At 54.9% G+C, this 17,560-nt stretch overlaps 1 protein-coding gene across 3 annotated transcripts; it reads left to right on the top strand.

Moving 5' to 3' along the window:
• The first annotated feature begins 1,304 nt into the window (after window positions 1-1,304).
• On the top strand, window positions 1,305-16,694 carry SPI1 (Spi-1 proto-oncogene). 3 transcript variants are annotated; one of them, XM_047691895.1, is made up of 5 exons: window positions 1,305-1,545; window positions 4,136-4,232; window positions 14,328-14,515; window positions 15,376-15,538; window positions 15,972-16,694. In XM_047691895.1, the coding sequence occupies exons 1-5, from the start codon at window positions 1,501-1,503 to the stop codon at window positions 16,289-16,291; spliced, it is 813 nt and encodes a 270-aa protein (XP_047547851.1). In that variant the 5' UTR covers window positions 1,305-1,500; the 3' UTR covers window positions 16,292-16,694. The 3 variants fall into 3 exon arrangements, with proteins under 3 accessions (XP_047547851.1, XP_047547850.1, XP_047547852.1); XM_047691894.1 differs by having other exon boundaries at window positions 4,133-4,232; XM_047691896.1 differs by lacking the exon at window positions 1,305-1,545 and adding an exon at window positions 3,286-3,393.
• The last annotated feature ends 866 nt before the right edge of the window (window positions 16,695-17,560 follow it).

Here is a 17,560-nt window from a genome sequence, read left to right as displayed (position 1 = left end):
GGATGGATGGGTAAGTGGATGGATGGGTGGGTGGATGGATGGGTGGGTGGATGGATAGGTGGTGAGTGGGTAGAAGGATGGATGGGTGGATGGATGGATGGGCAGGTAAGTAGATGGATGGGTGGGTGAATGGGTGGGTGGGTGAATGGATGGGTGGGTGGAGGGATGGATGGTGAGTGGGTAGATAGATGGATGGGTGGATGGGTGGGTGGGTGGGTGGATGGATGGATGGTGAGTGGGTAGATAGATGGATGGGTGCGTGGATGGGTGGGTGGGTGGATGGATGGGTGGGTGGATGGATGAGCCAATGGATGAACAGATCGAGAGCTGGATATACAGCAGATAAGCAGATGAAGATATAAAGTGATAGATCAATAACAGGTGGATGGGCTAATATATGAGCATATCAATGGCTAGATGGACAAGTAGATGAGCAATAGGTGGATGGATGAATGGGCTAACCGATAAATGGATGAAGGAATGGAGGGCTAAATAAACCAATAAAGAAATGAATGTCTGGTTGGCTTGACGGGTGAGGAGATGGATGGGTAAATAATGGGTAGGAAAATGAATGGATGTACCCACAAGAAAGGTTTGTAAACCAGGAAGACTAGATTGATTCTCAGGTATCGTTAAGGGGTGGGGAAACTGGGAAATCTGAGTAGGGAATAGAGCCGCTAGGGATTTGGAAGAACCAGGGGTTCTTGTGAAACTGGGAGGGGAGGGTGTAGGAACCCAGGACACCCTGTGGTGGCAGGGAGGCTCCGAGGGAGGGGGAAAGCAGCCTGTGCTGAGCCCCAGGCTGCACAGAACATACGTGTTGAGGATCCAGGTCCCAGAAGAGCCAGGCCTGGGACTCTGCTAGATCAGAGCTCTCAGCCAGCCAGGCTGAGCCCAGAAAGTGAAGGCCTGGAGAAGGCACCCCGCTTCTGACTTGAAGAAGCTACCGGCTCTGATCCCAAGCAACTGACTGTTGGCCACATGGGGATCTCAAGAGCAGTGGGCATCTGTGGGGTTAGGGGGCCTCAGCAGGGCCTGGGGGCAGCATTGTCCTCCCTGTGGTAGGGCTAGGCTTCCTCCGTCCCCCTCTTTCTCTTCCACCCCAGCCTCCAAGACCGCCCCTCACAGTTCCAGCTTCCTCTGGGCAGGGGGCCTGGCCCCCATGGCCTCTCAGGCCAGCCCTCTGAGCACCACCTGCCCCAGCCGGCCTGAGACTTCCTGTATGTAGCGCAAGAGATTTATGCAAACGGGCTGGGGCGGTGATGTCACCCCAAGGGGACTATCTCCCAGTGGCAGGCCCTTCGATAAAATCAGGAACTTGCGCTGGCCCTGCAATGTCAAGGGAGGGGGCTCACCCAGGGCTCCTGTAGCTCAGGGGGCAGGCCCGAGCCCTGCGCCCGCCCTGAGTCCGTCCAGCCCCTGACGGGGCGCCCCATCCTGAGGGGCTCCGCACTGGCCCCCACTGAGGCAGGGGACCTGACCGGCTCGGAGCTCGGCTGGATGTTACAGGCGTGCAAAATGGAAGGGTTTCCCCTCGTCCCCCCTGTGAGTACCGGGACTCCTCTACTAGCCAGACCCGCGGCCCTCAGACGACCGTCCGCTGCCCACCAGGCCACCAACCAGCCAGCTGCCCTCCCAGGCTCGCTATCAGTGGGAAGTTGGTGTTTCCTCCCGGGAGCTCCTGGCCTGAGACCCAGCGAGGGGGCCATTGGCTTCTTTGAGCGCGCCCCGGCGGGCTGAGGGCTGGGCCCATGGTGGGGCTGTGATCGGTGGGGCCTGAACGGTTATTTATAGATGGGGCTTGGGTGGCAGGCTGAGCTCCTGGGCAGGGTGCTGGGCTGAGGATGGTGAGGACGGTGGCGGAGTGGTGGCGGTGGAGGGGCTGAGGTGACTGGTGTGGGGGGGAAGCTGGTCCCTGGACGGTGAAGGCTTGAGAGCAGGAGGCAATAGGCCAGAGGTCTCAGCCCATGGTCTGGGTGCTCCTGGAGACAGAGGCTTATTTATGTTTGGGTCCCCAGTGCCTGGTCTGGGGCCTGGCACAGGGGACAGGGTTGTTGACCGAAGGGTCTGGGCCTGGGGCCGGCAGGTCCCCAGGGGCTGGACGACAGCAAGAAATGGAGTGGAGACTAGGACGGCAGTTGCGCTGGGGCACTGGCCAGGGAGCTGGGAAGGGAGGTTGGGGCCAGAGCTGGGCCCATCTGGGGCTGAGCTCAAGGGCGGCAGGGTAGGAGCCAGTGGAGTAGAGGCAGGAGCGAGGGCAGGGGCTGAGAGTGGGACAAGGACCAGGGCTGGACATGAAGCAGCAGGAGTCCCAGGGGAGCCCTGGAGGGAAGGGCAGCAGGCCGGGCGATCACCGCTGCCCCTCTCTCCGTGACAGTTGCAGCCTCGGGCAGCTGCAGACCTGGGCCCCTCAGAGAGGACCCCTCTCTCTTTCCCACCCCATCCCCACTCAGCAGAGGTGGGGAGCCCTGGGGGAGCCGGGCAGGGTTTGGCAGGGCCTGCCTACCTGACTCAGCTTTCCCGGCCTAATGGCAGCTCCCTTCCCCCGCCCCACCCCAGCCAGGCCTCTGAGCCCCAGGAGGCACCCCAGGCCTGACATCCTGCTGTTGGAAACCCGGTGCTGGCTTCCTGGCCTTCTTACTGGTCAGACACAGACAGCTCCAGCCAGCCGCCCCAGACCCAGCCTTGTCCCACCTGCCTGGTCCACCACCAAGAAGGTGGGGGAGGGGGCAGGGGATGGACGTGGTCCCAGGAAGAGCCAAGTCTGCCTCACTAAAGCCACAGGCCCAGAAGCTTGGCCACACGGCCTCTGACCCTTGACCTCTCAATCCCTGAAATCCAGACACAGCTAGGCAGGGGGCACCAAACCCCTCAGGGACTACTCCTGGGAAGGTGGGCTCCCAAGGCCCCTTGCCCCCCCACCCAAGCCCTTGAGGGCCCGAGTAACTGTTGTGCAATCCCTGGGCACACACTGCGGGGGTGGGGAGAGGCCTGATGACTGTGAAGACTGGGTGTGCTGTCCCTAGGCAGGCACCAGGACAGGGAGGAGTGAGGACTGGAGGGGGTGGAGGGGGAGAGGACAGGGAGGAGTGAGGGGGTGGAGGAGGAGGTGGGCCGAGGAGGACAGGGAGGAGTGAGGAGGAGGGGAGAGGAGGGTAGGGAGGAGTGAGAGGGTGGAGGAGGAGGGAAGAGGAGGACAGGGAGGAAGAGGAGGACGGGGTGGGGGTGGGGAGGAAGAACTAGGGGTGAGGGCAGGAGGAAAGGGAGGAAGAGAAGGGAGTATCCCAGTGGGCGTGTCAGAAGGAGGATGGAGGAAGGAGAGTGAGAGGACCAAGGCTCTGGCAGGCCCATGGCCCCCAACCCTGCCTGGTGACAACAGTAGAACCCATGAGTGTGAGTGGCCATCGGTCGTTATGGGCCCTGAGGGTGCCTTGGGCCCGGGCACAGGCTGTGGAGACCTTGGCAGGAGGACACGTGTGTGTGCTATGAGGGTGGGCATGCAAGCGATATGTGAGGGGCCTTGATGGGTGTGGGCCTGAGCCTGTGTTTAAGGTGCCTGAGAGCAAGTGTAAGGAGATGTGTGTTCATTCAAGGGACCATGTGTGCCTATGGTGTGAGTGTACAACAGTGTGTACACACGTGACCACAGGTGTGTGGGTGCGAGTGACCTGTGGAGTGAGTGTGGGCAGGCATGTGAGTGTGAGTTCATGTGTGGGAGTGTGGGTGTCATGGGGAATATTTGTACATTGGGAGGTGTAGGTGTGTTGGTGTGAACGTGGGAGTTCATGTGTGAGATGGGGACCTGGGGGTGCAGGTGTGAGTGGGAGTGTGGCTTCAGGAGCCGCTGTGAGGGGAGGGGGTGGAGGGAGTCATGCTCTCCTCTCAGCCTGGGTCCTCTTTTGACCTGTGACCTTTGGAGTCCCTGTCAGCCCCATTCTGCAGGAGCCAAGACTGCTCTCCTGGGGCCCCCGTCCCTGCTGTGGCCTCTTCGCAGTTTCAGGCAGAGAGAGGACTGTAGGCCTGACGCAGTCCCTCAGTGTGGGAGGGTGGTGTGGCCCCAACATGCGGGGGGCTGCCAAGCCGGTTGGGGTCTTCCCGCCACCACCTGAGTCCTGACAGCCTCCTCTCTCAGCAGCCATCGGAAGACCTGGTTTCCTATGACACGGACCTGTACCAGCGCCAAACACACGAATACTACCCCTATCTCAGCAGCGATGGAGAAAGCCACAGCGGTGAGTACTGGGCCCTCCCACCCCCCACGCCCCCAGCCTGCATTTACTGAGCATCTCCGGTGTGCGCCAGGGCCCGAGGTCAGCTTCATCCGTGTTTACCTTCTGGTCCAATCTGTGTGGCTTTTCACGAACGAGGAAGCAGAGGCTCAGGGAGCGACTTGTGCAAGGTCACACAGCTGGTCAGGGGAGCCCAGTCTGTCTGCTCCAGTCCCGGGGGACCTCTCCTGCTTTCCTCCCCTGCTCCCCTCACCCCGCTTCTTCCTCTCTGGTGTTGTCACCCCTTCACCCGACGTGAATTCCACGTTGGTGTCACCCCCGCTCTCTGCTGTGTTCTCAAGCTCTCTCAACATTTGGGGCCGGACAATTTCTTTGTCGTGGGGCCTGCCCTGTGCACTGTAGGCTGTCCGGCGGCATCCCTGGCTTCTACCCATCAGATGCCAGAAGTGCCACCAGTGGCGACAACCAAAAATGTCTCCACACGTTATTTGTTACCCAATAACCCCCTGGGGGACAGAGTCACCCCTGTTTAAGAACAGCTCACTGAGGGAAAGGCTCTGAGGGCCCCCTCATTCGGCAGGGGCTGGAGCCCCAGCTTGCAGGGGTAGGAGTGAGGATGGAGCACGAGACAGGTGAGCCTCAGTCCGAGTCTCACTGCCTATCCCAAGGCCCAGCTGCGATCCCGGAGCGCATTCAGGGTTGATGGGGACAGGCAGTAGGGGCCTGGGGCCTGGGACCTGGGCAGGGCAGTCAGAGAGGCCACCCAAAGGGGATCTTGGTATATTGATGGGGCACCCCGGAGCCAAAGGGAGAAGGCCTAGTTAGTAGGTCTTCCCTGAGGAATTCTCCAGGAGTCTGAAATCTGGGCAGGCCAGATACCGGGGTGTCTGCAGCCCCAGAGAAAGGTTTCCCACGGCGAGGCCACACCTGGGGGCCAGCCCCACCTGTCGCTTCATCCTTCAGGCACACCTGAGGGCAGCCTCAACCTGAGGGCCCTGCCCGGGGATGCCACAGGCCCCTTCCTTATTAGGAAGGACTCCCACATCTGGATGCCAAATCCTGTGAACGGCGGCACTGGGGATAACAGGGCTGGCAACGTTTATAAAGACCAGGCCCGGGAGCCACGTCTAGGGCGTAGGTGCTGGAGGAGCCTCAAGTCCACATGTGGGAACACAAAGACGTCTCCCCAAATCTGGGGGCTAGGAAGGTTTTAAACATCTGCTTTTTCTTCCTTCAAAGCTTATTCATGATTCGGCAAGCAATGCGTCCTCTCTGTGGAAAAGCCGGACAATCTAGAGAGAAAGTCTCCTTCATCCACCTGTCTTCCCAGCACCCCCAGCCAGGATCAGGGATGGGGTCTCCCTGACCTGGACACCAGCCCTTGGTGACCCCTTGCACCTAGCCAGCCAGGACCCGGGAAGGTCCCTTGGGATTTAAGGACTGGCTCCCCCTGGTGGCTCCAGGCAGCAGGACAGCCAGGTCCCCGCAAACTCAGCTTGGCCTTGGGCTGCTTAGGGACGCTTTTCCCTCAGGCCTAACCTCCTCTCACTTTCACTGGGCGTGGGGGCATTTCCTTTGGGGCTGTTGCAGCCTCAGTTTCCCCTCGTGCAATATGAGGGTGTGTTCATACATCTAGAAACCAGCTAGACCGGGGACTGATGGAGTGAGTGCTTTAGGGAAACCTGCACTTTCCTGGCCCAGTGCCCAGGCAGGTCCCTTACATCTGGGCTGGGGCTCTAGCAATGACTCCTGATCAGATGCCTGAGTACCCTGTTTTGGTCATGCCCCAATTTCTTCAGAGACTCCTCTGGCATACCCAGGTGTCCCGGCCCCTACTCCCTGCACCCCTTCTCCTATCATTTCCAATCTGGGCATCTGTGCTGATCTGGGTATCTGTTCATTCTTTCTTTTCTCTTTCTTTCTCTCTCTCTCTTTCTTTTTTTTTTTTTTAAAGATTTTATTTATTTATTTATCTGTGAGAGAGAGAGAGAGAGAGAGAGAGAAAACACAAGTAGGCAGAGTGGCAGGCAGAGGCATAGAGAGAAGCAGGCTCCCCGCTGATCAAGGAGCCCGATGAAGGACTCAATCCCAGGACCCTGGAATCATGACCTGAGCCGAAGGCAGTGGCTTAACCAACTGAGCCACCCAGATGTCCCTCTTTTTTCTTTTTTAAAGATTTTATTTACTTATTTGAGAGAGAGAGAGCAAGAGAGTAGATGGAGAGGCAGAGGGGGAAGAAGACTCCCCACTGACCAGGGAGCCTGATGCGGGGCTTGATCCCAGGACCTCAGGACCTGAGCCAAAGGCAGATGCTTAATGGACTGAGCCACCCGGGTGCCCCGTTCTGTCCTTTCCTAATACCTCTTGGAAGGTACTGTCTGGAGACTCAAAGTAGAGACACCCCACAATTTCCAACCAGTTCCTGGATGTCCTCTGTGTCTGCGTTTTCAGATGGTGGTTGAAACTTACTAAGAAGGCACCGGGGCTGGACTTGGGGCTGCTCCTCGTTTCATCACTCACCATTGTGTGACCTTAGAGCAAATGACAGCCTCTTGGAGGCACTGGGGCTGGACCTGGGGCTGCTTCTGGTTTCATCACTCACCAGTGTGTGATCTTAGAGCAAATGACAGCCTCTCAGAGGCCCCGATCCCTCATATATGGAAGTGAGAGCATGGAAACACTTACCTCGTCACATTGTGGCGATTCACTGAGGTCACGCATGAAATGCGCAAGCTCCTGAGTCCAGCAAGGGCCCAGGGAGCTTTCAAGACGTAGTACATTAGCTTTATGACCTCGCCAAGTGGGAGAGAGGAAGCGGCTAGGGGCGTGGGAGAAGCCGGAGGGGTCTGCAACAGACCCAGTGCATCAGTTTCAGCCGACCCAGGTGCCAGGCAACCAGCCAGCCGCCCACCCATCAACCCCCCCTCTTGCAGCCACCCATTCGACCTTCCAACACGAATCATTTTTCCATGTGCCCACTCATTCCTCATTTGTCCGACTACCCCACAGCTCCTGATAAGATGCTGTGTGCCAGGCACTGTTCTAGACACCAGAGACTCCATGATAAGTGAGTTAGATGAGCTCTCCTGAGAGCTTACATTCCAGAGAGGGAAGAGGCCATAAACATCACATAAGCAGACACACAATACTAAGTCCTATGAAAGGCAAAGTCATGTAATGCAGAGCACCAACGACTACTTTCCACTGGGAGGTCAGGGCAGGCCTCTGAGGAGGGGGTAGATGAGGTGATTAGGCCAGTGGATGCAGAGGAGAAAGACGTACCAGGCAGAGAGAACAGCAAGGGCAAAGCAGCGGAGTCCTCCAACAGAGGGCCAGAGTGGCCGGGGGGGCCCCCGAGGCAGGGGTGGGGGGTGTGGAGACTGAGGCAAGCCGGAGGGGCCTGCCAAGGACACAGTACACAGGGCCCGAAGGCCAGAGTTTGGGTTTTATCCTGCAAACAATGGGAAGGCATTGCAGGGTTTGAGTGGAGAAATGACATGATCTGAATCACCCTGTGTGTGTGTGTGTGTGTGTGTGTTGAAAATCTAAATACATTTTAAATCGTCAATTTTTGATTGTTAGGATAAACATTGTAAAAACTTGAAAATACTTATCATGTAAGATAGTTCCCTCTCCCCGAGCTCCCTCCCCTCTCGGACTTTTTATTCCGTGTGTATATCCTCTTGTATGTCTGTCAATGCGTGCATGCACGTGTGTATATCCTGTTCCTGACACAACGGAACAGCAGCATCACGCCGTCCCACAAGTAGCTGCCTTTTACCCAAGCTTATCATAGACATGTCTTCGTGACATACATGGCACAGCAGAGACAGAGGAAAGCTATTTCCCCAGGCTTCCTATTCCAATGCCAAGGAATCTAGCTTGAATCTTCAGTTTGAGATATTACTGAATGGTCCATCTTGTTCTGTGTAAGATAAGACTCTGATTAGAGTCATTCAGAACACATACACACACACACTCACACTTCACACATTCCCAAACGCTTCTACAGCAATGTTTTCCCAGTTTTACTGATGGAACCGACATAGGATACTGTGTAGGGTTAAGGTGCAGGACCTAATGACCTGACAGCCGCAGACAGTGTGAAATGGGCACCACAGTAAATTCGGTTAATATCCTTCACCTCACAGAGATAAAAAAAAAAAAAAAAAAAAAAGATTTTCTCCTCGTGGAAAGAACGTTGAGGATCCAACCTCTTGGCAACTTCCCAATATACCACACAGCATTGTTAACTGCAGCACCACATTGTACGTCGTGTCCCAGTACTTATAACCATAGGGTGTCCCTTTTTTTTTTTTAATTTGTCCCTTTTGACCACGTTCCTCCAATTTGCCCAACCCCAACTCCAGCCTCTGGCAACCACAAATCTGATTTCCTTGTCTATAAGCTCAGGATATATATTTTTTTAAGATTCCACATACACGTAAGATAACACAATATTTGTGTTTCTCCGTGTAGTGACTTTTGACCTCAGTATCTACATTTTCCGGTATGAGGACCATGTGACGGTTACTCAGCTGAGCCACATGGGACACTTTGATTACCTGTACTTGCTCGTGCCTGAAAAAGAGGACAAGGGGCGGGGTGACAAGGAGGTAGCGTTCTCGTTCTGGAGCCAGGTTGCCGAGACTCATGCCCCATTGCCCTCCCCACTATTCTCTGGGGTGACCAAGGGTAAGATGTTTTACCTCTCTGTCTCAACTTCAAAATGGTACTGACTTTTCAGGATTGCTGCAAGGGTTGAGTGAGTCACTGTATGTCCAATCCTTAGAAAGGTGCCTGGCACACGGTGAATGCTACGTACTGCAGACAGGACTTGTTACTCTTTTTGCCATAGCGTCCTAAGAGAGGGTGTGGGGGAGGTAGGGTTTTGCTGTTTGCTTGTTCTCATGTCTTCATGGTTAACAGTAGGTCGGCCGTGTACAGAAATCTAGGTTGAAACCCACATTTTCCCTTAGAAATTTGAAAGCATTTATCTTCTGGTTATTGGAGTTTTTTTCTTCGAAGTCGGATCTCTTTTTATGTCCTCTTTTTGGAATGTAACCTTGTTTTTTGTTTTTGTGGGTTTTTCTGCTTGTTTAGTTTCATTTTGTCTCTCTGGAAGTTTTTAGTACCTTCTTCCAATACTCAGGGGTTCCAATGAATAAACTTTTTAAAAAATCACTCTAGCTGCTATAGGGGCCACAGTAAGAACAGGGAGAAAGTACTGCGAGGGGACTCCTGGAATAATCAAGGCAAGAGATGACAGTGGCTTGGCCAAGGGTGGTGGTCCTAGAGACAGAAAGGAGTGGACAGATCTGGGACAGATTTTGAAGGCAGGGCTCATAAAATTTAATGTTTATTCATATTATTTTAAATTGTGGCCAAATATGCATAATATAAAATGGTTCTATTTTAAATTTTTGAGGACCTCCAGATTGTTTTCCACAGTGGCTGCACTATTTTACCTTCCCACCCCCAGGGCAGAGGGATTCCAATTTCTCCACATCCTCACCAACACTGGTTAGTTTTTTGGGTTTTGATAGTAGCCATCGCAACAGATGTGATGGGATTTGTTCTTTGTGAGGGGAGTGGCGAAGGAACTAGAGTTCCAAGGCATGACGCCTCTCCATTCTTCCATCTTTCCAAGTACTCTTTTGTCCTCCCGCTGACCCTCTACCCAGTGTATCCACACACCCATCTAATCATGCATTCATTCACCTCTCCAGTTGTCCTTCCCTTCAACCGCCAAACCCTCTAGCAATTTCTTACGGACCTACCCATCTAATCAATATATACAAAGCATCTGTTGTACTCCAGGCACATTCCTAGGTGCTAAGGAAACAGCGAAACACAAGTCCTTCCAGGTTTATTATTTTAAGAGGGGAAATAACTAAAACTTCAATAATTAGGATATAAGGTGGAGAGTAACAAGTATATGAAGCCTAGAGCTCCACTCTCTGACCTCTGGTTCCCCTACAGGAGCAATGGGCAGGGGGGCTGGGCTGCAGGAGCCCATGTCCAGTGGTCTGTGATTTCCTAAAGTTTTTTTTCTCAGCCTTTGTCTTCTTAATTCCTCATCATCCTTCTCTGTCTTGATCCTACTTCTGCTCCCCTAGGGGGAACCCTGAGTTTATGACTGGGATTTCTGTTCCGAGGAGATAAGGTCAACTGAATGACACTTAGGGCTTAAGTTTTGCATATGTGTGGAGTTGCTTGGAATATCATTTTGTTTTTGTCCTGGTGACTTACAGGTATTAGGGACACCAAAAATACTAAGTCAGAATAGTGATGGGTAGGTAGGACTTTGGTCCCAGATTGGGAGCTGGCTTAGAGGGAGGTAATGAGAGATCAAGATGAATGGGTTCTTGCTGGCTGGCTGGAACAGATGGAAGGAATGTCGGGTGATGAACAGGTGGCTAGATGATGGATGGATGGATGGATGGATGGATTGTGATGGATGAGTGGAAGAGGGACCAGTGATGGATGGATAATGAAGGATGGATGGATGGAGGACAGATGATGAACCATGGGTGAGAATGGCCGATGGTAGACAAAGAGATAGATAAAAGCAGACAGGAAAGCTGGTGGCACCATGGGTCTTAATTATAGCTCTCATTAACAGCCTTTTTTCTCAGAAGTTGTATGATGTAATGGTAGGAATTCAGTCCCTGAAGGTAGACACAGGTGACTTTACCAATGCCTGCCTGTGGACAAGGGACTTAATCTCTTTGCGTCATAGTTTCCTCATGTGCAAAAGAAAGATTATACTAGGGGTGCCTGGGTGGCTCAATGGGTTAAGCCTCTGCCTTTGGCCCAGGTCATGATCTCAGGGTCCTGGGATCAAGCCCCACACTGGGCTCTCTGCTCAGCAGGGAGACTGCTTACCCCCCACCTCTCGGTCTGCCTCTCTGCCTGCTTATGATCTCTCTCTGTCAAATAAGTAAATAAATAAAATCTTTTTAAAAAAGAAAGATTATACTAAAAAAAAAAGAAGAAGAAGTGTCACACTACTATGGCCACCTGGTCAGAGCTAAGGTGAGATTAAATGAGAAATGTGGTGTGAGTACTCAGCATCGTGCCCAGTTCATAAAAATGCATGTTAAAAGCTAACTTTTACCGATCATTTGAATATTGGTTGAGGCCTACTATGTGTTGGGTGACCTGCCAGGCTATGAAAAGGGGGGTCAAACTTCAGATATGCCAATGGCATCATATTCCTTTGAGGAGCAGAGTCATGCTAAGGAGACATCGTGCAGGATGACCCCGGTAACCCAGTGAAGGGGTAAAGCACTGTGTTCGTGAACGGTCGTCTAGAAATGAGGTCCAAAGAGCCCAGGACTGCCGACCTTTGCACTAGGAAGGATTCCTTGCATTGTGTTCCTTCGGAGGGCCCCGTGCTTAGAACGTTTCTGCCTACCAGGCAGCGTTTATTACATAATTGCCTGAGCACCCAAATCAAGGGTAAAGGCGAGGTTTCCGTTGGGCCTTTTGAAACCTTAATTGTAGCTCGAGTCCCCTTTGCAGCTTTCAGGGGACCCTGGGGCAGGGTTCCAGAGTTTCAGTGAACAAAGGAACCACTTTAGAGCCCAGTTAAATTCTAATTCCCAGCTCCTCTCTCGGTGCTTCTGATTCCCTGGGTCTCTAAGTGGGGCCCCAATCCCCCCAGAGTGACTCTGATGAAGGTGTCCTGAGAATCCCATGGGAAATGCTGGCCTAGGCCGGGACCACTAGAGTGAGCTCAGGGGTCTCATGCAGAGCTATAACAGAGAGGGTGAGCAGGAGGGAAAGAGAACCACTGGAGGCCCCTCACCCCACACCTGCAGCACTGCACACAGGCAGGGTCCTCCAAACCCTGGACCTGAAGTGGGTTTGCGGGTAGGGGTTGGTAGGCAAGATAAGGCACTCTGGCAAGATCTGGACGGTTCAAACTGAGTGTGGAAGGTGAACATGGGAGGGGTCAGGAGTGGGGCCAGGGGGCAGATCTACCCCTAAAGAGGACCTGGGATTGGCTCACCAAATCCCAGAGCCCCCCAGCTGGCCCCATCTCTAAAGCACAGAGCCAACTCTCCCAGGCGAGTGGAGAGCTTCTGGGTCCTGTTAATTTGCTGCAAGATGAAAGTACAAATCAAACATTGTTTTGTTTTCCTGTCAGATTTGGAAAATTTTGTGAAGGAGAGTCAGAGAGAGTTTTCAGGAGGCTAGGGTTTATTCATTCATTCCTTTGTTCACTCCTTCGGGAAATGTTTGTTGAGTGACTACTGAGTTTAGCCCTGGGGGTGAGGGGAGACCAACACCAGTCACTGTCCTCATGGTGCAATGCTGAGGCCCCAACTCTAGCCTCTGGGAGAGAGAGACACCTAGTCCCCCGCTCCGCCAAAAAAAAAAACCCGATTTGAGTGGTCCACTGACTGATTGGCAGGAAGTGGGAGGAAGAAGAGGAGATAAACATGAATGAAAATATCTGCCATTTGCTCAAGTGCTAATCTAGGTTCTTTAGAATAACACAGCGGTCCTAGTAGTAGTAATGTTTATTGAATGGAATTTTGTGCCCGGTTATCCTCTAGGCACCTTGTAGACATTAGCTCATTCAACCTGCACAAGACTATGGGATAGGTGTCATTATTAGCCCCATGTTACAGATGAGAAAACTGAGGCTTATAGACGTACAGTGACCTGCCTAATGGCAGAGGCGGGATTTGAACCCAGCTCTGCCTGACTCCCAGATCATGTACTTTCTCTCTTCTGTGCCATATGGCCTAGCAGAGGTGGGAGTGCGGGCTGCCTGCATTGTGGATTTGGGTGATTTCATGTGTGAACATGACCTCTGTTAACTACCCAGTCGGGTCTTTGACTTTTAGATTGGGGAATTGGAGGCTCGGGGAAATACAATGTCTTTTCTAGGGTCACACAGCAAAGCCATCGCAGAGCGGTATTAGGAAGCAAGTCTTCTGAGAACCCATCCAAAGCCAAAAAAAACGCATGTCATTTTTGGTGTGTGTGTGAATGAATGAGTATGTGCTTTTGTGAAAGAAAAAAAGACAGACAGACAGACAGACACACACACACACACACACACACACACACACGGGGTTGGTATTTGTCTCCATGTAGCATTCCAGAGAGGCTGCCTTGGCCTAGAATCTTGAACACTCCCTCTTGGGTCACATGAGAAAATCCCTCTTGTCCCTTTATCACCACATCTTCTTTTGGACCCCAGATTGTCCCCAGGAACTCCACAGACGTGTGGCAGGTTTTTGTTTTGTTTTGTTTTCTTCCTGGAAAAGATGTTCAGCGAAATCATGTCCTAGTCCCAAGACAGAGCTCCCGATGGCACGTGGCTGTTCCCCAACTCGAATCCCCCCCACCGCAGACTCTGAAAGCACCTATGGGGAGTTTCCAGTGCAGCCCTGTGTCCTGGCAGCCTGGCTGGGAGACAGACAGAGCCGCCCAGAGGCACGGCTTCGGAGGGGCAGTGCCGTGGGCCGGGACAGGTTCTGGTGGGCGAGGAACGTCAGCCGTGTGACTTCACGATCACACCTTGACGGTGAGACAGGACCATATGTGTGTGACTGTGGCCTCAGGAACCACTCTGTGGTTTCCAGAGAAGCAGAGGGGGAATCAGCATTCCCCGAGGGCCTCCTCCGGGGCTGGGAGTTTTTACAAATGTGAACTCATTTGTATGCTCCCAATAACTATGATCCCCATTTTATTAGTGAGCCAACAGCTGAGAATGAAGAGGTCAGTGCCCGTGCCTGAGGTCGCACGGACAGCAAATGGCAGAGCCAGGATTCAGACTCTGCCTATGGCCTCGTGACTGCGGGGAAGGCAGGCTAGAATGGTTGCTGGGAGTGCAGGCTTTGCCTCGGACCCGGGTCTCAGCTCAGGCCAGGGCCTCCAACTGCCTGGCCAAGCCTCAGTGACCTCATCTGTAAAATGGGGGTGGTACCTAACGAGGTGGGTGGGGAGATGGTGGGGAGCCCAGCCAGGTGGGCGGTCACAGCCCCTCCACAGCCCAGATGACTGTGCTCTGCGTCACCACGAGCTCTCCCTGCCCGCACACCCCGGGCTCACTGCACGCCACCCCCGCCCCTGCAGACCATTACTGGGACTTCCACCCGCACCACGTGCACAGCGAGTTCGAGAGCTTCGCAGAGAACCACTTCACGGAGCTACAGAGCGTGCAGCCCCCGCAGCTGCAGCAGCTCTACCGGCACATGGAGCTGGAGCAGATGCACGTGCTCGACACCCCCATGGCGCCGACCCACGCGGGCATCGGCCACCAGGTGCGTGCGGCCGCCAGTCCCGCGGGACCCGGCCTGTGGTGAGGCTGGCGCTCCACAGGAAGCTGACACAGGCTCTTACTCAACTTGGCTTCCTGCCCCACAGCGCCAACGGCGGCCGGAGCCCCAACGGCTGCCTCCTGACCCTCCGACTGACCTCGTGACCCTGCACCCCTTATCGGCTCTGGCCCCACACCAGACAGAGCCCCGATAATTCCCACCCTCCACTGATCTGCCTGACCACGGTGGCCCTCCCAACCCCGACCATACCCTCCACCCCATCCACGGGCCCCTCACAGACCCGGGCCCTATCTCACGGGACACTGACCTCCGCTGGCCTCCCCATCTCCACTGACCCCCTTTATTGACCCTCCTCAGCCCCACACACCTTAATCCCAATCAGTGACCTCCGTTAACATCTACCACCCCGTGCGGACCTCCACTGACCCTTCCCTCACGTCTCACCAACTTATTAAAAACCGCATTCCCTCCCTTACCCAACCCTTAGGCCCCTCTGCTCTGCCACATCTGACCCCAGGAATGCCAGGCCATATAGTACCTCTGTGCATATAGGGAAAGGGCACCCTTTCCCGGGGCCATGCAGCCACCAACTAGGAGGCCCACAGCAGGCTGGATTTCAGCAGCCCCTGGCCCCCCACAACCCACGCCATGTGTGGAGTTCACCCTGCTGGACCCCTGTAACCTGATTGACCTCCAACTTCCCCAGCCCTCTCCCAAATCTTTCTGACCCTTGCTGGCCTTCCCACCCTCCCTACCTCTCTTGCTCGGATGACCCCTTTCCGGCAGTCCTGAGCTGGGAACTGGGCCTCACTGACCTTGACCCTCTTTCCCTGTCTTTCCAGGTCTCCTACCTACCCCGGATGTGCCTCCCATACCCTTCCCTGTCCCCGGCCCAGCCTAGCTCGGATGAGGAGGAAGGCGAGAGGCAGAGCCCCCCGCTGGAGGTGTCTGATGGGGAGGCTGATGGCCTGGAGCCAGGGCCTGGCCTCCTGCATGGGGAAACAGGTAGGGTGGCTCAGCTGTCCGGCCCCGGCCCCGACCCTGGCCATTATGTGTCCCGGCACCCCAGCCAAGGCCACAGCGGTCCTGGCACAGAGCTGAGTGTGTGTCCGTATCTGTGAGCGTATGAACGTTTGCCCACGTGTGCGCTGTGTCTGTGACCATCTGTGTGTCCGTATGTCGATGAGCACACGTGCACGAGTGCGGTACAGACATGCACAGGCATCTCTCTGACCGAGTCTGGGAGGGTGCGTGTGCGTCTATACCTCTCTGCGTTGCGTGTGAATGGGTGTGAGCGCGTGTGAGTGCCAGGGCCCTGTAGACCACCCCCTCCTTCCAGTCCTTCCCCAGGGACCACTCCCCACCCCCGGGGTCCCCACATCAGGGGGAGGTGAGGGTGGGTGCCTGTGTGGGGGTGCTGACCACCTCCCACCTGCAGGCAGCAAGAAGAAGATCCGCCTGTACCAGTTCCTGCTGGACCTGCTCCGCAGCGGAGACATGAAGGACAGCATCTGGTGGGTGGACAAGGACAAGGGCACCTTCCAGTTCTCGTCCAAGCACAAGGAGGCGCTGGCACACCGCTGGGGCATCCAGAAGGGAAACCGCAAGAAAATGACCTACCAGAAGATGGCCCGGGCCCTGCGCAACTATGGCAAGACAGGCGAGGTCAAGAAGGTCAAGAAGAAGCTCACCTACCAGTTCAGCGGGGAGGTGCTGGGCCGTGGGAGCCTGGCCGAGCGGCGCCACCCGCCCCACTGAGCCCAGGCTCGCAGACCCCACTGGGCCCGCCAGGCCTCCCCGCTGGCCATAGCATTAACCCCTCGCCTGGCCCGGACACAGGGAGGCAAGCTCCCAGGGGCCGGGGGCAGGACTGCGGCGGGCCGGGCCTCGCCTCACCCGTCCACTCCCTCCTCCAAGCCCGCTACCCACACCTCTCCTCGCCTCCCACCAGGACTCCAGCCCCGGCTCCAGGGGGCTACCTGGGCGTCTGACCCCAGGGAGGGGTCGGCCTTGCTTAGTGTGACCCAGGGTGCTACCTTGGAAGTTCGAAGTCATCATATTTGTGTACATGGAACCCTTCTTCTTAAGCGTCTCTCCTTTCCCCGACCTCTTCCCCGTTAGCTTCCTCAAGGAGCAAAGTTATTAAAGTTATTCTCCGTGAGTTCTCCTGTAGCGCAGAGTCTCTTTTACGATTTTTTAATGCATCTTATATGGGTGCCCCTGTCTGATCTCTCTTTTTCTCGCTTGTCCTCCCGGGTGTTGCCGAGGACCTCATCAGGGGCTGGGCGCTGGGGACATCAGAACAAATGACACACGGTGCCTGGCCCAGAGTTAGAGCTGGTGGAAGAAGTCCTTGGTTGTTCTTAGGAGAATAAATCAGTAACAAGCCCTCTGTACCTGATAAATGGGCTTTTTAAAAATGCCTCAGTGAGGCTTAAACTCTAGGTCACGGCCCCCGTGAGGATGAGGATTATAATCAAGGCCACGACACTGGATTTTCTGGCCATTTATTACACGTCAGGCTTGAGAGGCAAAGTCTAATATCATCCCATTTTTATAGACTGGGAAACTGAGTCTTGGAGAGGTCACGTGATCTGTCCAAGGTCACACAGCTGGGTCAGGGGCGGGCTAGATCCTGCCGCATGCTGGCTGCTAGGTCAGCGTGAGGCAGCAAGCCCCCTCTCCCGCTGTGTCTAGAATGGGGAGCTGGTGAGCAGGGACCCCCAGGGTCCAGCTCATGTCTAATGCTCTCTGGCTTCTGGCCCACGACAAGGGAGACCCAGAAAAAGAGGAGCCTGGAAGCCTCCAGCATTTTGCTTCCAACAGTAAGTAGCGAGGTGTGGTGCAAGACAGCTTGGGAGTGAGGAAACGTCCCAAGGCAGCCAGCAGGCCTCAGAGAGCCCAGACTCGGGGCGGAGGGGCACTGGCATCAGGGCCAACACCCCCAAACACCTGCTTGCCTTGAGGGTTGACCTGTGACCTCCTTTCTCAGGTCTCCAAGCCCCAGGAGAGGGTAAGCAGTGCTCA

The sequence above is a fragment of the Lutra lutra genome, chromosome 10, assembly GCF_902655055.1.
Source record: "Lutra lutra chromosome 10, mLutLut1.2, whole genome shotgun sequence".
NCBI classification, from domain to species: Eukaryota; Metazoa; Chordata; class Mammalia; order Carnivora; family Mustelidae; genus Lutra; species Lutra lutra.
Note: the sequence above shows the minus strand (reverse complement) of the source record. Positions and strands in the feature narration are given on the sequence as shown.